The sequence below is a fragment of the Balaenoptera ricei genome, chromosome 2 (assembly GCF_028023285.1).
Source record: "Balaenoptera ricei isolate mBalRic1 chromosome 2, mBalRic1.hap2, whole genome shotgun sequence".
NCBI classification, from domain to species: Eukaryota; Metazoa; Chordata; class Mammalia; order Artiodactyla; family Balaenopteridae; genus Balaenoptera; species Balaenoptera ricei.
In genome coordinates this window covers 121,286,751-121,312,776 of record NC_082640.1, presented here as the reverse complement: position 1 = coordinate 121,312,776, position 26,026 = coordinate 121,286,751, and the positions used below count along the sequence as shown (strand labels likewise).

The window sequence follows — 26,026 nt, the reverse complement described above, 5'->3', positions numbered from 1 at the left end:
TCCAAAAACAACAGAATACACTTTCTTCTCACATGCACCCAAAACATTCTCCAGGATAGATCATGTCTTGGGTCAAATATCAAGCCTCAGCAAATTTAAGAAAATTGAAATCATATCTAGTATTTTTTCCAACCACAACGCTATGAGACTAGATATCAATTACAGGAAAAAAACTGTAAAAAATACAAACACATGGAGGCTAAACAATACGCTACTAAATAACAAATAGATCACTGAACAAATCAAAGTGGAAACCAAAAAATATCTAGAAGAAAATGACAATGAAAACACGATGACCCAAAACCTATGGGACACAGCAAAAACAGTTCTAAGAGGGAAGTTTATAGCAATACAATCCTACCTCAAGAAACCAGAAAAATCTCAAATAAACAACCTAACCTTAAACCGAAAGCAATTAGAGAAAGAAGAACAACAACAAAAAAAAGAAACCCAAAGTTAGCAGAAGGAAAGAAATCATAAAGATTAGATCAGAAATAAATGAAAAAGAAATGAAGGAAACAATAGAACAATAGCAAAGATAATAAAACTAAAAGCTGGTTCTTTGAGAAGATAAACAAAATTAATAAACCATTAGCCAGACTCATCAAGAAAAAAAGGGAGAAGACTCAGATCAACAGAATTAGAAATGAAAAAAGAGAAGTAACAACTGACACTGCAGAAATACAAAGGATCATGAAAGACTACTACAAGCAACTCTATGCCAATAAAATGGACAACCTGGAAGAAATGGACAAATTCTTAGAAAAAGCACAAGCTTCCAAGACTGCACTAGGAAGAAATACAAATTATGAACAGACCAATCACAAGCTCTGAAGCTGAAACTGTGATTAAAACTCTTCCAACAAACAAAAGTCCAGGACCAGATGGCTTCACAGATGAATTCTATCAAACATTTAGAGAAGAGCTAATGTCTATCCTTCTCAAACTCTTCCAAAATGTAGCAGAGGGAGGAACACTCCCAAACTCATTCTACCAGGCCACCATCACCCTGATACCAAAACCAGACAAAGATGTCACAAAGAAAGAAAACTACAGGCCAATAACACTGATGAACATAGATGCAAAAATCCTTAACAAAATACTAGCAAACAGAATCCAACAGCACATTAAAGGGATCATACACCATGATCAAGTGGGATTTATCCCAGAGATGCAAGGATTCTTCAATATACGCAAATCAATCAACGTGATACATCATATTAATAAATTGAAGGATAAAAACCATATGATCATCTCAATAGGTGCAGAAAAAGCTTTCGACAAAATTCAACACCGATTTAGGATAAAAACTCTCCAGAAAGTGGGCATAGAGGGAACCTACCTCAACATAATAAAAGCCATATATGACAAACCCACAGCCAACATCATTCTCAATGGTGAAAAACTGATAGCATTTCCTCGAAGATCAGGAACAAGACAAGGTTGCCCACTCTCACCACTATTATTCAACATAGTCTTGGAAGTTTTAGCCACAGCAATCAAAGAAGAAAAAGAAATAAAAGGAATCCAAATTGGAAAAGAAGTAAAACTGTCACTGTTTGCAGATGACATGATACTATACATAGAAAATCCTAAAGGTGCCACCAGAAAACTACTAGAGTTAATCAATTAATTTGGTAAAGTAGCAGGATGCAAAATTGATGCACAGAAATCTCTTGCATTCCTGTACACTAACGATGAAAACTCTGAAAGAGAAATTAAGGAAACATTCCCATTTACCATTGCAACAAAAAGCATAAAATACCTAGGAGACAAAAGATCTGTATGCAGAAAACTTAAGACACTGATGAAAGAAATCAAAGATGATACAAACATGGAAAGATATACCATGTTCTTGGACTGGAAGAATCAACATTGTGAAAATGACTATACTACCTAAAGCAATGTACAGATTCAATGCAATCCCTATCAAACTACCAATGGCATTTTTCACAGAATTAGAACACAAAATTTCACAATTTGTACGGAAACACAAAAGACCCCAAATAGGCAAAGCAATTTTGAGAAAGAAAAACGAAGCTGGAGGAGTCAGGCTCCCTGACTTCAGAATATATTACAAAGCTACAGTAATCAAGACAATATGGTACTGGCACAAAAACAGAAATATAGATCAATGGAACAGGATAGAAAGCCCAGAGATAAACCCACACACATATGGTCACCTTATCTTTGATAAAGGAGGCAAGAATATACAATGGAGAAAAGACACCCTCTTCAATAAGTGGTGCTGGGAAAACTGGACAGCTACATTTAAAAGAATGAAATTAGAACACTCCCTAACACCATACACAAAAATAAACTCAAAATGGATTAAAGACCTAAATGTAAGGCCAGACAGTATAAAATTCTTAGAGGAAAACATAGGAAGAACACTCTTTGACATAAATCACAGCAAGGTCCTTTTTGACCCACCTCCTAGAGAAATGGAAATAAAAACAAAAATAAATAAATGGGACCTAATGAAACTTAAAAGCTTTTTCATATCAAAGGAAACCATAAACAAGACGAAAAGACAACCCTCAGAATGGGAGAAAATATTTGCAAACGAAGCAACTGACAAAGGATTAATCTCCAAAATACACAAGTAGCTCATGCAGCTCAATATCAAAAAAAACAAACAACCCAATCCAAAAATAGACAGAAGACCTAAATAGACATTTCTCCAAAGAAGACATACAGATATCCAAGAAACACATGAAAAGATGCTCAACATCACTAATCATTAGAGAAATACAAATCAAAACCACAATGAGGTATCACCTCATGCCGGTCAGAGTGGCCATCATCAAAAAATCTACAAACAATAAATGCTGGAGAGGGTGTGGAGAAAAGGGAACCCTCTTGCACTGTTGGTGGGAATGTAAATTGATACAGCCACTATGGAGAATAGTATGGATGTGCCTTAAAAAACTAAAAACAGAACTACCATATGACCCAGCAATCCCACTACTGGGCATATACCCTGAGAAAAATACAATTCAAAAAGAGTCATATACCAATGTTCATTGCAGCACTATTTACAATTGCCAGGACATGGAAGCAACCTAAATGTCCATCGACAGATGAATGGATAAAGAAGATGTGGCACATATATACAATAGAATATTACTCAGCCATAAAAAGAAATGAAATTGAGGTATTTGTAGTGAGGTGGATGGACCTAGAGTCTGTCATACCGAGTGAAGTAAGTCAGAAAGAGAAAAGCAAATACCATATGCTAATGCACATATATGGAATCTAAAAAAACAGTACTGATGAACCTAGTGCCTGGGGAGGAATAAAGACGCACATGTAGAGAACAGACTTGAGGATACTTGGGGGATGGGGAAGCTGGGATGAAGTGAGAGAGTAGCACTGACATTTATGTACTAACAAATGTAAAATGGATGGCTAGTGGGAAGGTGCTGCATGGTATAGGGAGATCAGCTCAATGCTTTGTCATGACCTAGACGGGTGGGATAGGGAGGATGGGAGGGAGGCTCAAGAGGGAGGGAATATGGGGATATACGTATACTTATAGCTCATTCACTTTGTTGTACAACAGAAACTAATGCAACATTGTAAAGCAATTATACTCCAATAAAGATATTTTTTAAAATTAAAAATAAATAAATAAATAAATAATAAATGTTTCTTGAATTGCACTGCCTGGAGATTTGCTCCAGCCCACTGGGCTTGCTAGTGTTCTCTGATACAGCTTACATATTAATACTAACTACCATGCATTTAATACCTACCATGTGCCAGGCACTAAGTCCTTACTTATAGTATCAAATAATTATTATTAATAATTCTTAATAATATTTAGTAATAATTATTAATCCTCAAAAGAATACTTCAGGAGCGGTGATTTCTTTCTTTTTTTTACATTTACAAATGAGGAAACTGAGACTTAGAGAGGTTATATATATGGTAAGTAAAAGAGGTAGAATTTATATCTATAGTTTTGTTTTCTATCCTATAAGTTTTTGTGCAATCAATATAGTGCCTATAAGCAGTTCATTAGTATTTTTAGTGTACATTATTTCTGCCCCAAATCTTTTATTAACTAATAATGGAATCTAGGACAAGTTCTCAAATATCTCGATGGGTCTTAATCTCTTCACCTATAGCACCAGGAATTAGATGAAGTTAACTCCTTGGTCCCCTCTAGCTCTAAACTTATATGCATCTGTGAGTTACTAGACTTTCAAGCATTTGATTTTGCAACTCTATCTGCTTCTGCATTTCTATCTGTTTCATACTGTGATCACATCCAAACCACATAAAACAGTTTCCATTTCCATTAATTCTTCTCTTGAAACCACTGGACTTATTTTGAAATATGAAACGTGCAATGAATGGAGTCATATCACCAAAACCACAGAAGAGAAGCTCCTTCCTCAAACAGTCTGCGTCTTTCTCAACAGAGTTAATATCATTGGTTTAATTACCTATTAGATAAAAATACTCACTAGTGAGAGTATTTCTGAGGGGAGTAATGGAAGAACAAAATTTTAGGCTATCTAATGGTGGTACTAGCCCTTGTGCATATTTTGGTGGAGGGTAGGGGTAGGGAATTAAACACTAGTCCAAAATATATTTGTTATTTATAAAATTTACTAGTTGTAGAGTTTGGAAATATAAGGGGGAGGAGGGAGGAAGAAGAACCTGATCCAAATCCCTTTTTGCACTGATGAAATAGTACAGGAAGGCTGAAGGAGCCCTTGGTTCTTTTCTTGGTGAAAACCTATTGTGAATCACTTAACCTCTCTAAGTGTCAGTCTGCTCATGTTCAAAATTAGTGGGTTTGGATCAAATTAAGATCTCAGGTTGTTCCAAATCTGTGAATTAGCTCAAAGGGTATGAAAACCTGGCAAGAAATTGCTTTTAAAAGGCAGTAGCAAGTTTGAAAACTTATCCTTAACTTGAAGCAAAGAAGATCAGTTCTTAGGTTGAAGGTCATAGCCCCAAATGAATTAAGAACTAAAATTTAAGCCTATTTTTTTATAAGGCTACAGTAGCAATGAAAGCTTTAAAATTCTAAGTCTAACCTAAATAACAGATTCCTGAGCTTCATTGCTGAGCCACACAGCAGTTTTGATGTACTTTCTCCACTGGTGGTGCAGAGATAAAGAGGAAAGCAAGCAGGAAAGAAATCAGGACACTGAGGTCAGCACACAGGCTGATCCTAAAAATTTCAGAGGTGGATTAGAGAGAGGAAAATAGAAAATGTAGGGCTCAGTCAGTTCATAAATGTATTATCTGTGTTGTAGGATTTTCTTATAATGCGATTGTCTTCTAGGATATGGTAACCAATTCTGTGTTCTTTCCAGCCATTCTCAACAACTGCACAAATGCAGATCATTCTGCCCGTCAGTCTTCATCTTCCCAGACTAAATAATATTAATTTCTGGCCTGTTATCATACATTCCATTTCACTGTGAAACTCGATGTTTGAGTTTTCCTTTCTGATCATTTTCTCTCCAGCAGGATTAGGTAGCTCATTTCCAAATTTTATTTTTTCCATGCTTGATATTTACCACTTCCCTACGTACCCAACACCATGCATCCATATGCTAACAAACATGCTAGAATCGAGGCAGAGTGGGTGCATGGTGGGATGACCAAATATGAGAAGGTAATTTTTAATCAGTGTTTTAACACTGGAAAAAAGCATTGTTATGGAATAACAACACTTAAACAGAATAACTTAAATAGAATAACTTTGTTTATAGAATTTTTGTAATCTTTCCTTGAAATGGAGAAATGATTTGAAGAAGTACTCATCTCTCTACCTACGCCTCTATAGCACACATTCGCAGAAAAAGGAACAGGGAAACATTAAGAAGTCACTGAATATTTAAATATTCAAGGTTCAAGGCTGGGGAGTAGCGTCAGCAAGAAGAAAGGCAGATGAGATGAAGGCAAAGTGTCACTGACTTTTGCCTCTTTCCCTGGAGAGGAGATTGCTGATATAGAGTCCTTCTGGCCTTCCCAAGACCGTCTGGCATGAAGATATAACTCCAAGGTAAGATTCCTGAGCAAGCAGCTTTATCCTAGAACTATCATCTGAATAGATTCTCTAGGCTTACTCCAGATCAGTTCCCCGAGGTTCTGTGGTTCCCTCCCCCACAGTAGCTCGATGTCCCCAAGCCGAGGCGGGGTCTTCCTGAAAGCCACTTGTGCCAAAGCTGTCACTATAGCAGGGTTTCAAAATAACTCTAAATCTGACAGCCTCTGCCCCTCTAGATGAACATTGAGATTTTTTCAGAAATCCCTGGTATGGTGGTACTCTAGAATTCAGTAGGGGGCTTTGGGAAGGAAAGAAATATGACATTAAAAGGGCAAAATGAGGCTCTTGCTAACCTTAATATAACAAATTGAGGGGACTTCCCTGGTGGTCCAATGGTTAAGAATCCACGATTTCACCGCAGGGGGTGCGGGTTCGAGGGTTCGATCCCTGGTCGGGGAAACTAAGGTCCCGCATGCCACCCAATGAGGCCAAATAAAACAAAACAAGTTGAGCAAACTAAGGGGTAAAAAGTTCTTGAATGCTTAATATGTGCCATGAAGGGAGCTAAGTGGTTCATATACATTATCTCACTTAGTCCTCATAAAAAGTCACCGGGGTTTACAAGGTGAAAGGGGCTCAGAGTTAAGAGTCCAAAATCACAGAGCTGTTTAAGTGGTAGAGGTAGGATCGAAACCCACTTCTGTGGGATGCCAGAGCCCCAGTTCTGCCCCACTAATTTATAAGCAAGTACTTCAAAACCGTTTTAAAAGATGTTTAAGGATGAAGAAATCTCCTGGTCATGTGCAATAAATCAAAGTTCTTAGGAAACTTTATATGCTCTTCAGAACGACTACCAGTGTTGCTTTGCTCGAGTCCTGCATTACTTTCAGATGCCCTTCTATACAGAGCTCAGCCACACAATTTTTAATAAAATCTTCCCTATAATTCAGTTTCTCATATGCACATACACAGAGAGACCACACACATACACACACACACCCAGACATACAAACACTACACGTATACACACTACACAGATAAATACACACAGACCGCAGATACCACAGAGACCACACACAAATACACCACACATGCACAGATCACAGATACACACACACACACACACATACACACACACAGCTCCACACACACCCCATGAATTTCTACACACACTAGAGATACACACACTATAGATACACACATGCCACAGAGACACACACCATACATGCACATACATACACACAAATGCACCACAGATATATAGACAGACTACAGACACATACACACACATATACACACACAAATAGACACACACAGGCCATACACACACAGTATCAGAAATCCTCCATGGGATTTTGTTTCTCCTTGTCTACTCAAGCCCCAATGTCTATCCAGTTTCCACCATATTCATCATCTCATTAACATCTCACCTCCCACTACTGGCCTCTTCTCTCCATCCTACTCCTTCCCAGATAGGGAACACAAGCTCTTTTCTTTCCATTCCCCAGAGCAACCACCAACACAAGAAGTTGTGATTAATGAGGTTAAGGGAGACATTACATCATGTCAAACCATAACAAATGGATTAAAATTAAATATTAGACATTCCTCATTTTAAATCCCCTGTGTCATCTCTGCTTCTCAATAGCTCATTGACCCTTCCTCCTCTGCAAGCCTCCTAGCCTCCTGCTGTGTTTTCCTGGGGCCCCTCTCTGAAGACCATCCTCCCTCCTCCCCCTCTTCTCATGGTCCCAGGACCTTCACCCAGTCTCTTCCTTGGGTTCCCACTCTTTCACTCATCATTGCCTATCCATTCCATGTCCCAAAACTTCACTTTTTATTCCCAAAGAGACTACCAAGGTATCTTCCTGAAGAGAACCATTTTTCTACTTTGGGGGAAATTTTTGCAACTCCCTTAGCTGGCAGAATTAACGTAGTTATGGTTTTAACAGCAATTATTTTATTTCTTCTCTCTGTATATTCTTAGGATGTTTTTGATTAGTGAAAAAAATCATTAGTAATTTCCATTGTTTTATCCAATTTATCAAAAACCAATTTGTTGATGTGACTCTGTTATAATAGCTATTTTCCAAAATATTCTCACATTTATATTTTCAATACTATAGGAGCAGTTATTCAAGAAATGGGATATTTTGGATAATCAAATACTCCATTTCATGGAGCGTTATCAAAATACACTACACATGAATTACCAGTTTTCAAAGAAGTAACATAAAACATTTATAGGGTTCCCCACCTGCCACAGTGAAGGTATGGTGGGAGATGTTGATGAATATGAAATTTAACCCCTGTAAGCCTCACTTTCTCCTCTGTTTAAACATTTGCCTTTGTATGGAAAAAAATAAATTATTTTTATATAAAGTTTCTTGCATACAACAAGTACTAGATAAATATCAGTTCCTTGACTTCTCTCTGTCTTTCCCCTCCCCAAGTAAAAAAGAACTACTGCTATATTCTACCATACACTTTCCTCTTTCATTGATGATTTTGAAGGTACTTCACAATCTTACGGTGCCGAAGGTCTCCCATATGAATATCAGTTCTTACTGTTATGTGCTGAGTGTTAGAATACTAGGTAATAGCATTTACTATATATAATTAGCTCATGGGAGAAATCTAATTATAGCTCCCTATGATTACTAACTTGCAGCCATTGTTGTCATTTTTGTTATTCAATTTCGTTAGTAACATTGCCCTGACCAAGTCTTAGTCAAGTAAAACTGATTCTACACTGCCTTATTCAAGAATCTGTGCCCATCAAGAAGGGTCAGACTTCTGGTTAATGTCTAAATAGAATTTTTTTTTTTTTTTGGCTGAGCCAAGGTGGCACACGGGATCTTAATTACCCGACCTGGGATAAAACTCGTGCCCCCTGCAGTGGAAGTGTGTAGTCCTAACCACTGGATTGCCAGATAATTCCCTAAATAGGATATTTTTAGCTGCCTAAATTAATTACTTAATGAAGTCAGAATATTCCAAACTTATTTCTATTTCACATTAATTTCATTGCATCTGTAGTATTTCTATTTTTTTTTTTTTTTTTTTAGTATTTCTATTTTTGATGCCCAAATTAATCTGATCTTAATTCCTCACACTAAATAAAAGAAAAATATCTGATTTGTATTGTAAAAATATTGTTTGTCATTTTAAAAATATTGTCATTTTGACTATGAATATGCAAAAATTACTATTTTAATTTCTATATTTAACAATTTCTTTTGTTTCTTTTTTGTTGTTATTTTCAGTTTCTCATTCCAATTATGGATCTGATCAACTCTAATGATTACCTGCTCAATGTCTCTACTTTAATAAGAAACAGCGTTCACATTCCAACACCTGCCTCAAAAGTGATTGTTGCACTTCTTTTGTTCACGTCATTTATAATTGGCACTATCACCAATGGTCTCTACCTATGGGTGTTAAAATTCAAAATGAAAAAGACTGTTAATAATCTCTTATATTTTCATCTCATTCTCTCTTATTTTATTTCAACATTATTTTTGCCATTTCTGGCCATCTCCTACCTTCAGGACAATCACTGGAGCTTTGGAATGGTCACATGCAAGGTCTTCAATAGCATTTTGTCTGCAGGGATGTTTGCCTCTGTTTTCTTCCTCTCAGCCATCAGCATTGATCGTTATCTTCTCACTCTTCACCCGGTGTGGTCACAGCTGCACCGAACCCCACGCTGGGTTTCCAGCATCATCTTGGGAGTCTGGATATTTGCCACTGCCCTCAGCATGCCCTATGTGGTTTTCAGGGAGGCACATGATGACCATAAAGGAAGAGTGACCTGCCAGAATAACTATGCTGTGTCTACTAACTGGGAAGGCAAAAAGATGCAAACATTAAGAAAATGGATTCATGTAGCCTGTTTCAGCAGCCGCTTCTTGCTGGGCTTCCTTCTGCCTTTCCTCATCATCACCTTTTGTTATGAAAGAGTAGCCAAAAAGATGAAAGAGAGGAGCCTCTTCAAATCCAGCAAGCCCTTCAAAGTCATGATGACTGCCGTTATCTCTTTCTTTGTGTGTTGGATGCCCTACCATGTATACCAAGGCTTAATTCTCACTAAGAACAGATCACTACTTTTCCAGTTGACTCTGATACTCACAGTGATAAGTACTTCTTTCAATACTGTCTTTTCTCCCACACTCTACCTATTTACTGGGGAGAACTTCAAAAAGGTTTTCAAGAAGTCTGTTCTTGCTCTTTTTGAGTCAACATTCAGTGAAGATTCTTCGGAAGAAAGGGCACAAAACCTAAATTCAGAAGCCGATATTTAAATTCTGGATCCCAGAGCAAAGAATGGATTCTTAGTCAATGATATCACCAGAGACAGACCCTCAACTTTTGTATAATATAGTCCCTATAGTAGAGAGACACCTGGGCTGTACTATAGTTAGATCTATGAATATTATAAGGGCTGTAAAATGTGATGGATGATGTTGCAAATGTGATTTTTTTTTTTTACTTTTGTTGTGGTAAAATATATATAACATATAACACCATTTTTCATTGTACATTTTAGTGGCATGACCTAAATTCACAATATTTTGCAACCATCACCACTATGCATTTCCAAAATTTTTTATCACCCAAAAGAGAAACTCTACCCATTAAGCAATAACTCCTCTTTCATGCCCCCCCCGCCCTTTCCCCTAGCTCCTCATATCCTCCAATCTGCTTTCTATCTCTATGAATTTGCTATTCTAGATATTCCATATAAGTGGAATCATACAATATTTCTCCTTTTGTGTCTGGCTTATTTAACGTAGCATAATGTTTCCAAGGTTCATCCATGTTGTAACATGTATCAGAACTTCATTCTTTTTATGGCTAAATAATATTCTGTTATATGTATATACCACATTTTGTTTATCCATTCTTCTGTTGAGAGACATTTGGGTTGTTTCCACCTTTTGGCTATTGTGAATAATGCTACCATGAACACTGGTGTACACGTGTCTGTTTGAGTCTTTGTTTTCAATTATTTTGAATTGCTGGGTCATGTGGCAATTCTATGTTTAAGATTTTGAGGAATTGCCACTTTTTTCCATAACAGCTGTACCATGTTGCATTCTCATTAGCAATGTACAAAAGTTCTAGTTTCTCCACACTCTCACCAACACCTATTATTTTCCTTTTTTTCAATTATAGCCATCCTAGTTGGTGTGAACTGATGCAAATGTGATTCTCAACCTTTGATTTTTGAGGCTATAGGAATATCATTTTCTGAATACCAACAGCACCCATCAATCTGAATTTTCTGTCACGGAATTTTCTACCAAATAGACATTTAGACCAAGGTCTTTATTCAGATAGCACCTAAATTATTTAATTGGTATGAACAAAATTTAAAGTGGAGACGACAAGGCACTCATCTTGTCATCTCCATGTTAAAGAACAAAGAATTTATACTTTAATGTTTTAAGTATAAAGATACTTTAAATGTCTTTTTAATATTTATGGATTAAGCTGTCACAGAAATATGGGACTAATACAATTATAAATGTTTGTGAGCCTGCCTGGGTAATGTCACAGTACATTTAACTCTAAAATAGCAATAACAAAATTAACTTTGTTTCCCTGGTTTTCAAGTTTTGCATCAAGTTTTTGAAAAATATTACAGCACCTAAGTTATATAGGACCATATAGTATCAGTGACCTATTACCTTTTATATATTTAGTTAGTTCTATCTGTCGGTCAATACATATCAATCAATAGATAGTTCTATCTAGTTCAACTAATACAGAAGGCAGATATTTAGGCCACAACGCAAACTCAGTCCCTAAATATTTCAGTTAGCTTCGCACAAACAATTCCAAGCCACAGGCGTACATCTTCCTCAGAAATCCCCCAAAAGGATGATATTAATTACAAAGGGTTACAGAGAGGAAGGGAAATTAACTTTCATTACTAACTTTTCATAGTGGGAAAGTGATAGTAGTTCTATGCCCTAGAAATTCTGCTAATTGACTTGGCATCACTGCTTTCTTGGGCAACTAGAGGCTTGGCCTCTCTCACTTTGAATATAAGGGGCAAAAAATTTTGGGTAGGTGAACAGTTTCATTGTTGGCCCCTATTTCAAGCTTTTGGAGCCTTGAATAGTGTCCCAGAGATGGAGAAGTAGGATGGAAGACCAGGTTGTGGCTCTGAGTGGCCCTTCAGCAAAAAGGGGCTGCTGCTCCGTCCCTCCACACACTCTCCCAGGGCCTGACAAGTCCACTGGAGTTTATGGTGCAGGACTTAAGAAAGCAAGTTATTGGATGGAACATAATGACTCTTTGAAACAAGAATCCTACTTTGGAAACCTAACAGCCACAGAGCCTTTGGTCTCCCTCCTCATATTTGCTACAGTAACAAACAAGGAAGTGCTCTTTCCGGGCTCTTTTATGTACTTTGTTCCATCTCTCTATAGATTGTAAACTCCTCAAGGACAGAGAGAAGCCTATCAATCACACTATTTCTTTTCTATAGTACTATATGTAAGTGATATCCAGTAAAAGATACTTAATGAAAATTGAATATGGGTCATCACAATATGTGATTTGAAAAAGGACTTTGGGTATAAAATAATAGGATTGAACCAGATTTTTATTTAAAAAAGATTTACATCACACTTACCTTGTGCCCAGGCATGGTTCAAAATGCTTTACAAATAGTAACTCACTTAATCCCACAGCAATTCTATGAAGTAGGTCACATTGTTATCACTATTTTACAGGCTGTGAAACTGAAGCACTTGCCCAAGGCCACACAGTAAGCAACTGGAAGAGCCAGTATTGCAAGTCCAGGCAGTCTGGTGCTAGAATCAATCCATGCTCTTAATCACCCTACCCACTGCCTGACCTCACTGTTAGGAGGCTGTGAGGCAGGGCTTCCAGCCCAGATATACATAGTCCGTTTATTTCATCAGAATTCACTATACTGACTGCAAAAATCAAACAGAAGTGCCTAGAAAATGTCAGGATCCACATACAATGTAAAAAAAGAAAAAGCAATGAACTTGTAATCAGGAGATTTGGGTGGTGGTCTGGCTTTGCCTCTAGCTTGGTGTTTTATTTGGGGCAGGTTACCCACATTTCCTGGGCCTTACCTTCCTCATCTATAATATGGGACATCTCTGAATGAGATTATGTATATGAAATTACTTCTAAAATATAAAACACTACGTAAGTATAAGATATTATTAGGACGGTTTTTTAAGAAGTCACTTCAATTTTAAAAAGTAGGGTGTAAACTTGAGAAAATTCTCCCCAAATGTATTTTTTAATTTCCCTTAACACTACGGTTTTTTAGAAAACCTGCTTGTTATGGTTGTGTTGATCTCATCAACATCCTCACTATGGTGAATTCTCCGGACCCAAGAGGTTTATAAGCAAAGAATTAGTAGCTTTCCTTTGTGGAAATGGTGTGTGGAGACAGTGTATTAAAACAGTGTGCCTATTAGCATCAAATTATATGAACCTGCTTCATTATATTAGCCTCAAACTGGCTCAAGAACAGAATATAGGGATGATTAGAGATAGGTTTCAAATGCCAGCTTATGTTCTTTCCTCAAGAAATGGCTCCTGGAGGAGCTTCAAGATGGCGGAAGAGTAAGACGTGGAGATCACCTTCCTCCCCACAAATACATCAGAAATACATCTACATGTGGAACAACTCCTACAGAACACCTACTGAACGCTGGCAGAAGACCTCAGACCTCCCAAAAGGCAAGAAACTCCCCACACACTTGGGTAGGGCAAAAGAAAAAAGAAAAAACAGAGACAAAAGAATAGGGACGGGACCTGCACCAGTGGGAAGGAGCTGTGAAGGAGGAAAGGTTTCCACACACTAGGAAGCCCCTTTGCGGGCGGAGACTGCCGGTGGCGGAGGGGGGAAGCTTCGGAGCTGCGGAGGAGAGCGCAGCCACAGGGGTGCGGAGGGCAAAGCAGAGAGATTCCCGCACAGAGGCTCGGCGCCGACCAGCACTCACCAGCCCGAGAGTCTTGTCTGCTCCCCCGCCGGGGCGGGCGGGGCTGGGAGCTGAGGCTCAGGCTTCGTAGATTGGATCCCAGCGAGAGGACTGGTGTTGGCGGCATGATCACAGCCTGAAGGGGTCAGTGCACCACAGCTAGCCGGGAGGGAGTCCGGGAAAAAGTCTGGACCTGCCTAAGAGGCCAGAGACCATTGTTTCGGGGTGCGCAAGGAGATGGGATTAAGAGCACCGCCTAAACAATCTCCAGAGACGGGCGCGAGCCGCAGCTAGCAGCGCCGACACCAGAGACGGGCATGAAATGCTAAGGCTGCTGCTGCAGCCCCCAAGAATCCCATGTGCAAGCACAGGTCACTATCCACACCTCCCCTCCCAGGAGCCTGTGCAGCCAGCCACTGTCAGGGTCCCGTGATGCAGGGACAACTTCCCCAGGAGAACACATGGAGCGCCTCAGGCTGGTGCAATATCAGGACAGCCTCTGCTGCCACAGGCTCACCCGGCACTCCGTACCCCTCCCTTCCCCCAGCCTGAGTGAGTCAGAGCCCCCAAATCAGCTGCTACTTTAACCCCAACCTGTCTGAGCAAACAACAGATGCCCTCAGGTGACCTACATGCAGAGGTGGGGCCAATCGAAAGCTGAACCCCAGGAGATGTGCAAACAAAGAAGAGAGAGGGAAATCTCTCCCAGCAGCCTCAGGAGCAGTGGATTAAATCTCCACAATCTACTTGATGAACCTGCATCTGTGGAGTACCTGAAGAGACAACGAATCATCCCAAATTGAGGTGGTAGACTTTGGGATCAACGATAAATATATTTTTTTCCCTTTTTTCTTTGTCCGTGTGATGACAGGGTCTTGGTGCTCTGACCGGGCATCAGGCCTGTGCCTCTGAGGTGGGAGAGCCAACTTCAGGACACTGGTCCACCAGAGACCTCCCAGCTCCACATAATGTCAAACAGCGAAAATCTCCCAGAGGTCTCAATCTCAACGCCAAGACCCAGCTCCACTCAACGACCAGCAAGCTCCAGTGCTGGACACCCTATGCCAAACCACTAGGAAGACAGGAACACAGCCCCACCCATTAGCAGAGAGGCTGCCTAAGATTATAATAAGGTCACAGACACCCCAAAACACACCACCAGACGTGGACCTGCCCACCAGAAAGACAAGATCCAGCCTCATCCACCAGAACACAGGCACTAGTCCACTCCATCAGGAAGCCTACAAAACTCACTGAACCAACCTTACCCACTGGGGTCAGACACCAAAAACAACAGGAACTATGAACCTGCAGCCTGCAAAAAGGAGACCTCAAACACAGTAAGTTAAGCAAAATGAGAAGACAGAGAAACACACAGCAGATGAAGGAGCAAGGTAAAAACCCACCAAACCAAACAAATGAAGAGGAAATAGGCAGTCTACCTGAAAAAGAACTCAGAATAATGATAGTAAAGATGATCCAAAATCTTGGAAATAGAATGCAGAAAATACAAGAAACATTTAACAAGGACCTAGAAGAACTAAAGAGCAAACAAACAATGATGAACGACACAATAAATGAAATTAAAAATTCTCCAGAAGGAATCAATAGCAGAATAACTGAGGCAGAAGAATGGATAAGTGACCTGGAAGACAAAATAGTGGAAATAACTACTGCAGAGCACAATAAAGAAAAAAGAATGAAAAGAATTGCGGACAGTCTCAGAGACCTCTGGGACAATATTAAACACACCAACATTCGAATTACAGGGGTCACAGAAGAAGAAGAGAAAAAGAAAGGGACTGAGAAAATATTTGAAGACACTATAGTTGAAAACTTCCCTAATATGGGAAAGGAAATAGTTAATCAAGTCCAGGAAGCGCAGAGAGTCCCATACAGGATAAATCCATGGAGAAACACGCCAAGACACGTATTAATCAAGTTATCAAAAATTAAATACAAAAAAAATAAATAAATACAAAGAAAAAATATTAAAAGCAGCATATTAAATATTAATATTAAAAGGGAAAAACAACAAATCACATACAAGGGAATCCCCATAAGGTTAACAGCTGACCTTTCAGCAGAAACTCTGCAAGCCAGAAGGGAGTGGCAGGACATATTTAAAGTGATGAAAGGGAAAAATCTACAACCAAGATTACTCTACCCAGCAAGGATCTCATTCAGATTCGATGGAGAAATTAAAACCTTTACAGACAAGCAAAAGCTAAGAGAATTCAGCACCACCAAATCAGCTTTACAACAAATGCTAAAGGAACTTCTCTAGGCAGGAAACACAAGAGAAGGAAAAGACCTACAATAACAAACCCCAAACAATTAAGAAAATGGTCACAGGAACATACATATCAATAATTACCTTAAATGTAAATGGATTAAATGCTCCAACCAAAAGACATAGAGTGGATGAATGGATACAAAAACAAGACCCTTATATATGCTGTCTACAAGAGACCCACTTCAGACCTAGGGAACATCCAGACTGAAAGTGGGGGGATGGAAAAAGATATGCCATGCAAATGGAAATCAAAAGAAAGCTGGAGTAGCAATTCTCATATCAGACAAAATAGACTTTAAAACAAAGAGTATTACAAGAGACAAAGAAGGACACTACATAATGATCAGGGATCAATCCAAGAAGAAGATATAACAATTGTAAATATTTATGCACCCAACATAGGAGCACCTCAATACATAAGGCAAATACTAACAGACATAAAAGGGGAAATTGACAGCAACACAATCATAGTAGGGGACTTTAACACCCCACTTTCACCAATGGACAGATCATTCGAAATGAAAATAAATAAGGAAACACAAGCTTTAAATGATACATTAAACAAGATGGACTTAATTGATATTTATAGGACATTCCATCCAAAAACAACAGAATACACTTTCTTCTCAAGTGCTCATGGAACATTCTCCAGGATAGATCATATCTTGGGTCACAAATCAAGCCTTGGTAAATTTAAAAATTGAAGTCATATCAAGTATCTTTTCCCACCACCATGCTATGAGACAAGATATCAATTACAGAAAAAAATCTGTAAAAAATACAAACACGTGGAGGCTAAACAATACACTACTTAATAACCAAGAGATCACTGAAGAAATCAAAAAATACCTAGAAACAAATGACAATGAAAACACGACAACCCAAAACCGATGGGATGCAGCAAAAGCAGTTCTAAGAGGGAAGTTTACAGCAATACAATCCTACCTTAAGAAACAAGACACATCTCAAATAAACAACCTAACCTTACACCTAATGCAATTAGAGAAAGAAGAACAAAAAAAACCCAAAGTTAGCAGAAGGAAAGAAATCATAAAGATCAGATCAGAAATAAATGAAAAAGAAATGAAGGAAAAAACAGCAAAGATCAATAAAACTAAAAGCTGGTTCTCTGAGAAGATAAACAAAATTGATAAACCATTAGCCAGACTCATCAAGAAAAAAAGGGAGAAGACCCCAATCAATAGAATTAGAAATGAAAAAGGAGACGTAACAACTGACACTGCAGAAATACAAAGGATCATGAGAGATTACTACAAGCAACTATATGCTAATAAAATGGACAACCTGGAAGAAATGGACAAATTCTTAGAAAAGCACAACCTTCCAACACTGCACCAGGAAGAAATAGAAAATATAAACAGACCAATCACAAGCACTGAAATTGAGACTGTGATTAAAAACCTTCCAGCATACAAAGCCCAGGACCAGATGGCTTCACAGGCGAATTCTATCAAACATTTAGAGAAGAGCTAACGTCTATCCTTCTCAAACTCTTCCAAAATGTAGCAGAGGGAGGAACACTCCCAAACTCATTCTACCAGGCCACCATCATCCTGATACCAAAACCAGACAAAGATGTCACAGAGAAAGAAAACTACAGGCCAACAACACTGATGAACATAGGTGAAAAATTCTTAACAAAATACTAGCAAACAGAATCCAACAGCACATTAAAAGAATCATACACCATGATCAAGTGGGGTTTATCCCAGGAATGCAAGGATTCTTCAATATATGCAAATCAATCAATGTGATACACCATATTAACAAATTGAAGAATAAAAACCATATGATCATCTCAATAGATGCAGAAAAAGCTTTTGACAAAACTCAACACCCATTTATGATAAAAACCCTCCAGAAAGTAGGCATAGAGGGAACTTATCTCAACATAATAAAGGCCATATATGACAAACCCACAGCCAACATTGTCCTCAGTGGTGAAAAACTGAAACCATTTCCACTAAGATCAGGAATGAGACAAGGTTGCCCACTCTCACCACTATTATTCCACATAGTTTTGGAAGTTTTAGCCACAGCAATCAGAGAAGAAAAAGAAATATAAGGAATCCAAATCGGAAAAGAAGAAGTAAAGCTGTCACTGTTTGCAGATGACATGATACTATACATAGAGAATCCTAAAGATGCTACCAGAAAACTACTAGAACTAATCAATGAATTTGGTAAAGTAGCAGGACACAAAATTAATGCACAGAAATCTCTTGCATTCCTATACACTAATGATGAAAAATCTGAAACAGAAATTAAGGAAACACTCCCACTTACCACTGCAACAAAAAGAATAAAATACCTAGGAATAAACCTACCTAAGGAGACAAAAGACCTGTATGCAGAAAACTATGACACTGATGAAAGAAATTAAAGATAATACAAATAGTTGGAGAGATATACCATGTTCTTGGATTGGAAGAATCAACATTGTGAAAATGACTGTACTACCCAAAGCAATGTACAGATTCACTGCAATCTCTATCAAACTACCACTGGCATTTTTCACAGAACCAGAACAAAAAATTTCACAATTTGTATGGAAACACAAAAGACCCCAAATAGCCAAAGCAATCTTGAGAAAGAAAAACAGAACTGGAGGAGTCAGGCTCCCTGACTTCAGACTATACTACAAATCTACAGTAATCCAGACAATATGGTACTGTCACAAAAACAGAAATATAGATCAATGGAACAGGATAGAAAGCCCAGAGATAAACCCACACACATATGGTCACCTTAATTTTGATAAAGGAGGCAAGAATATACAATGGAGAAAAGACAGCCTCTTCAATAAGTAGTGCTGGGAAAACTGGACAGCTACATGTAAAAGAATGAAATTAGAACACTCCCTAACACCATACACAAAAGTAAACTCAAAATGGATCAAAGACCTAAGGTAAGGCCAGACACTATCAAACTCTTAGAGGAAAACAAAGGCAGAACACTCTATGACATAAATCACAGCAAGATCCTTTTTGACCCAGCTCCTAGAGAAATGGAAATAAAAACAAAAATAAACAAATGGGACCTAATGAAACTTAAAAGCTTTTGCACAGCAAAGGAAACCATAAACAAGAAGAAAAGACAACCCTCAGAATGGGAGAAAATATTTGCAAATGAAGCAACTGACAAAGGACTAATCTCCAAAGTTTACAAGCAGCATATGCAGCTCAATATCAAAAAAACAAACAACCCAATCTAAAAATGGGCAGAAGACCTAAATAGATATTTCTCCAAAGAAGATATACAGATTGCCAACAAACACATGAAAGAATGCTCAACATCATTAATCATTAGAGAAATGCAAATCAAAACTACAATGAGATATCATCTCACAGCAGTCAGAATTGCCATCATCAAAAAATCTACAAACAACAAATGCTGGAGAGGGTGTGGAGAAAAGGGAACCCTCTTGCACTGTTGGTGGGAATGTAAATTGATACAACCACTATGGAGAACAGTATGGAGGTTCCTTAAAAAACTAAAAATAGAACTACCCTATGACCCAGCAATCCCACTACTGGGCATATACCCTGAGAAAACCACAGTTCAAAAAGAGACATGTACCACAATTTCATTGCAGCTCTCTTTACAATAGCCAGGACATGGAAGCAACCTAAGTATCCATTGACAGATGAACGGATAAAGATGTGGCACATATACACAATGGAATATTACTCAGCCATAAAAAGAAACGAAATTGAATTATTTGTAGTGAGGTGGATGGGCCTAGAGTCTGTCATACAGAGTGAAGTAAGTCAGAAAGAGAAAAACAAATACCGTATGCTAACACATATATATGGAATCTAAAAAAAAAAAAAAAAAGGTTCTGAAGAACCTAGGGGCAGGACAGGAATAAAGATGCAGACGTAGAGAATGGACTTGAGGACACAGGGAGGGGGAAGGGTAAGCTGGGATAAAGTGAGAGAGTGGCATGGACATGTATACACTACCAAATGTAAAACCGATAGCTAGTGGGAAGCAGCCACATAGCACAGGGAGATCAGCTGGGTGCTTTGTGACCATCTAGAGGGGTGGGATAGGGAGGGTGGGAGGGAGGGAGATTCATGAGGGAAGAGATATGGGGATATATGTATATGTATAGCTGATTCACTTTGTTATAAAGCAGAAACTAACACACCATTGTAAAGCAATTATACTCCAATAAAGATGTTAAAAAAAAAAAGAAATGGCTCCTTGATATATATATAAAACTGAATCACTTTGCAGTACAGTTTAAACTTACACAACATTGTTAATTAACTCTACTTCAAATAAAGAAATAAATAAGAAACTGTATTTAAATTTTAAAAGAAAGAACGAAAGGAAGGAAGGAAGGAAGAAAGAAAGAAAAAGAAAGAAAAGAAAGAAAGGAAGGAAGGAAGAAAGAAAGAAAGAGAGAGAGAGAGAGAGAAAGAAAGAAAGAAAGAAAGAAAGAAAGAAAGAAAGAAAGAAAGAAAGAAAGAAAGAAAGAAAAAGAAAGGAAGAAAAATGGCTCCTTGGTTTAGTGAGATGAATGGGCTGTCCAGCTGCTAACATATCTGAGAGGGGTTTGGTATGAAGTAGGATCGTATTTGCAACACAAAGCTGATTCCATATATCCTGAGAAACTAGGGGCAACAATTATTCACAAGTATGGTTTATGTACCTGGCACTGTGGTAGGCTCTGAGAAAAGAACAGTGAATAAGACACAATCCCTGTCTTCACAGAGCTTAAAGCCTAGTGTGGTGGTTCTGAATTGGCTCCACATTATAATTATCTGGGACACTTTTAAAAATTACCAGTGTCTAGACCTTACTCAAACCAGTTAAAACCAAAATCTCTAGGAGCAGGACCCAGGAATATGTTTTTTTTTTTTTTTTAAGTTCTCAGTTTGACTGTAAAATACAACCAGAATAGACGACCACTGTTTAATGGGAAAGAAAAAGGAGTAAACAGTCATTACAGTACAAAGGAGTAAGTGCCATGTTTGGAGTAACAGACAAAAGCCTCCAACCCAGGTTTCACCAGACAGAGAAGTTTTCCCTGTTGAGTGCTGCAGAACAGTGTTAAACATCTAAAGCAGGAGAAGGACAATAAGACAGAGGAAGCAGAATGTGTAAAAGCCCCAGAGGAAATGAGCACAGTGCTATAAAGCAGCACTACCCAAACTTGAATACTCATGAGCATCACCTAGTGATCTTGCTGAAATGCTGATTCTAATGCAGGAAATCTGCAGGAGGCTGAGATTCCACATTTCCAATAGGATTCTAGGGGATCCATTGCTGCTGACCCAAAGCAAGAGTATGATTGGAGAATAGATGTGAGAAGCAGGCACGGCCAAGATGAGCTGGAAAAGTCAACCAGGCCTAGATCCCAAAAGCCCCTGCTAAGGAGTTTGGACTTGATCCTAGACTTTATCACGAGGGCAATAGGGAGCCACTGAAGGGTCTTTAGCCAAAGAGTGATAGAATTAGGTTTGCATTTTATTTTATTTTTTTAAATCAATTGATTGATTGATTGATTGATTTTTGGCTGCATTGGGTCTTCATTGCTGCACAAGGGCTTTTCTCTAGTTGCAGTGAGCAGGGGGCTACTCTTTGTTGCGGTGCGTGGGCTTCTCACTGCGGTGGCTTCTCTTGTTGTGGAGCATGGGCTCTAGGTGCACGGGCTTCAGTAGTTGTGGCATGTGGGCTCAGTAGTTGTAGCACGCAGGCTCTAGAGCGCAGGCTCAGTAGTTGTGGCGCACGGGCATAGATGCTCCGTGGCATGTGGGATCTTCCCAGACCAGGGCTCGAACCCGTGTCCCCTGCATTGGCAGGCGGATTCTTAGCCACTACGCCACCAGGAAATCCCTAGATTTGCATTTGAGAAAGACCACTCTGACACGTCAAACTAGAGGTGAGTGATCAAATGGGACAAAGTTGCAGTAATCTGGGTAACAGATGATGGGGCCTGAATAAAGAAAGTAGAAGAGGGGAATGGAGAAAAGTGGAAAGTCTTGTCCTATAAATTCTGTTGGTTGAGGGTTCAAGGGAGAGGGAGAAATTGAAGATGACTTGTATCAGTTAGTGTTCTTGAATGCAAACAGTAGATTTCATTCTGGCTGGTTTAACCCAAAACTGGCTTATAAGAGGATATTAAGTAGTTCACAAAATTATTGGGATGTCTGGAGAAACATTCAAGGCTAAGCTTCCAGGGACAGTGCCTGACGCCTGACGCAGGCCATAAAACTATCCAGGTCAGAAATCTGTCTATTTCAGTCAATGGTACCAATTACTGCTGCTGCTGTCATTGGGCCCAAAATACCAGCAACTTTGTTTTACTGCAACTGCTACTGCCACCAATGCCACTTCTGCATCCGATCTTGAACCTCCTGTGCCTGAAAGCCCTACCAACTCCGATGTCAGGAAAATGGAAGTCCCATGCAGAGCCTGTTTATTCACATTGCTCACTCCCCAGCTTAATCTTGCATGCAACTATCTAATTGGCATGCCTGCATCCTAGCTGCAAAGGAGGTTAGGGAGCTGCATTCCGATTTGTACATGGAAGGGAAAAGGATACTTACTCATAATGTGGGAATTTCCCCAAATATAAAAGTTATTCAAAAGATGACGGGGTCCATTCACTTTAACCTAAAAAGCTTTTCGGAGTGATTAGCTTCAGAAAGAGAAGCTAAACTGCATTGTGCTGAGACGTGACAGGGAGGCGAGAATCCAGAGGCTTTAAGAGTAGCAACTCTCTTAAACTTAGAAAATTAAGGCGTTATTCCCCCTCCTTCTTCTTCCCACAGAAAGGAACTCTCACACATTCCACCAATTAGAGATGAATTTGTGTTAAGGGACTGCTATTAAAATGCAAATATACCTTTTAAGAAGGTTATGTTTCATTCACAAATTAATGGGAATTACTTTAATCAGCTTCACGCCAGCTGAGTGCAACTAAACACAGTACTTAGAATATTAGAATTTTGATTGTGGCCTAGAGGAAGGGAATCTTCTGAGTTGTAGGTCAAGCCTGGAGCAAATTTTGGAGATGCTAAAGGCAGCATAATACGTATAGGGAATTGCTATAAAAGAGAAAGGAGACGGAGAGTTATTCCGAAGAGAGAGTTGGTGACTAAGAAAAAATTTGCCTAGATGTGATATGGCCCTGAAAATCCGGTTTATGCCAAATTGTTTAAACTGCAGACCTTATCTTCCCTGAAGTTAAGCCCAGTCACCCCAGTTTAGTTCAGGCTTTCCAGCAGGTGGCTCCCCTTCCAAGTCCTGTCCTTCTTTTACTGGTGAAACCCAGCAGGACCCTGCAAGGTCCTCCCAGATACAAAATCCCCTCAACACCCACACCCCTATTTCTTTTTCTGTAGAAAAAATTTTAGTCTCCTAGGCTTTCCCTGAGTTCCAAAGAGCAGATTCAAACAGTTACTAATTAGGGAAGTGAGTGAATGTAGGAAAGTAGTCAAGAAACAATAGTTCAGCCACATAACAGAGTTCCAGTTACTCTTCAAGGGATATGTATAAGAATCTGATGCATATCTTTGAGTTGTCCTGCAGGAACTAAGACTCCTGCCCAGTGGAGGATGGTGACTACATGCTGAGACTGCAGACTGGTTAGAACAAGAAGATTGATGATTGAGATTCCTGGAGCACCACCCTATCACCTCACCACCAACCAATCAGAAGAAAGTCACACACCCTGTAGCCTCTCCCCCCACACCCCCCAGTGTTGCCTTTAAAAACCCTTCCCTGAAAACCATCTGGCAGTTTGGGGGTTTTTTAGCGTGAGCTTCCTGTTCTCCTTGTTTGGCCTTGAAATAAATCTTTCTCTGCTCCACACTCTGAAGTTTCCATTTTTTTGGCCTCACTGTGCATCAGGCACATGGACTTGGGTTCGTTCGTTCAACAACATTGGGAGGGAAAGAACACAATGGTGGAAAGAGAAATCGTTTTCTAATGCTCCCTATTGTTTTCCTTGTCTCTCCCCTAAATTCTGAGCCCCCTGAGAATGAGAACAGCATCTTATTCCTCATATATTTCCAACACCTAGCTTGGTGTCTGGCATGATAAATAAATATTAATAAACAATTGGATAAATATGTGAATGCAGTTATTAATTAATTCTGAAGTTGGAATTTTCTCTATTTGTGGGAGTCTTTAGATTGTCCTTCCTCATGCACGCTGAGAATCTACAGTATTTCTTTTGCTTCACTTGCCAAAAGGAGCAAACAATCAGGGAGCTGCCATCTGATAATACTGCTTTCCCTTTTTTATCTCAAGCAAATTCAACTGAAGATTTAGATGTATAGGAACAATTCATTATTGAAATTCTATTATTTATTTACTTCCTGCTGGAGTCAGTATGAGCTTTACTTAGTTACAACACTCAAAGACAATAAAAATCGTTCATTATTTTTTCTGTATCAAGTCAAATCTGATTCCAATTTTCTTCCCCCACAGTACAAAGAGAGCTCTAAGGGCTTAGGGCCATAGTGGCTCCCTCTAACATGCCTCTTAGTTAAGTCTACAAGAGCCCTTGAAGGCAGTGGCTCCAACCCTTTGTGAAATAAAATTCATATTTTATGACAAGATAATAAAAATTTAAACATAAGAATTTTTCTTTGCCCTTTGACCTCATCTCTCCTCTGCTACTGTCCATTGTGTATCTGCATTATGCATCAACCAAACCTCCCCCACTTGCAGAAATACCTGCTCAGCCGCAAAAAGCAACACTCTCCTAGCATCAACAAGACAACTCCTTAAAAGGTGATTTTCTTTCTGCATCTTGTAAGGGGCCACGAGATGATGCTTAGATCTGGATTGTATAAACTGTCAATAATGTATCATTCAATGTACAGCTTTCTGTTTCGAAAAACTTATATAACTGTGCCTTGACTTCTAATGGGTGGAACAGTTCTCAGAGCTTTCTGAGATGCTCTTCCTGGGTTACAATCCTTGAATTTGGCTCAAATAAAATTTTCAATTTCTGTCTTAGATCGACTGATTAATTTTTTCGTAGACACCTTCCTGCCATGCAAGCTGGGCTGTATAGGAGACATTTTCACCAAGGCTAGGATCGCAGCAACCATTCTCCTCTGATGTCTTGCCATATTCCCAATGGCTGGAAAAAAAGGTGGGGAGGGGTCAAGGACCTTGACTCATCTTACACTGATAACTCACTAAGTCAAATTTCACCTCTGTAAACTCTTGGAGAAATTAAATATTTCCCCTAAAAATGTTAACAGCAGCTATGTCTCTGTCTTCTCAGCTGTTACCTTCCCACAAAAAGATGACAAAAGAGACCTCAATATCGCCTTTACAACCTCTTCAGTCAATGTGCCAGATATCTTTTTCTGGCCATCCTGATCTACACTCAAGCATTCTCCACCCTGCTTCCTGCCCTGGAGGCTGGGACATCAACAGGTCCCCAGGCTTCCTAGCTATTGGCTGTTTTTTGCAATGGGGAGCTCTGGCAGGAAATGGAAGGAAGGTAGAGAATGCAGTCAGGTATTTATTTCCCTAGCTCTCTTCCTAAAGGGTCACCTAAAATTGGCTATGCTTCTTAGCAGAAGGTTCATTCCTTCTCTTAAGGGTCTATGTAAGTCTCTACCTCTGGATTCCAGACTCCCTCCTTTTCTCTCTTCAGGCCAAGGGAATGGTAACATCTCAGCTGTTACTACACTACCCACTGTGGTGCCCCTACAACCACACCTTTGTACATAGTGC

General features: G+C 39.1%; 2 protein-coding genes across 2 annotated transcripts in view; one reads left to right on the top strand and one right to left on the bottom strand.

The window, feature by feature from the left end:
- The window catches only part of NUBPL (NUBP iron-sulfur cluster assembly factor, mitochondrial), a 335,371-nt gene that overhangs the window by 299,520 nt on the left and 9,825 nt on the right, over window positions 1-26,026 (bottom strand). The gene's annotated exons all lie outside the window — the stretch shown is intronic.
- Window positions 9,298-10,320, top strand: GPR33 (G protein-coupled receptor 33). The gene has a single exon (XM_059914056.1). The coding sequence runs from the start codon at window positions 9,298-9,300 to the stop codon at window positions 10,318-10,320; it is 1,023 nt and encodes a 340-aa protein (XP_059770039.1).

What these genes read in the sequence shown, in the direction of transcription:
- GPR33 (XM_059914056.1), top strand. Translation starts at nt 9,298, where the DNA reads ATGGATCTGATCAACTCTAATGATTACCTGCTCAATGTCTCTACTTTA.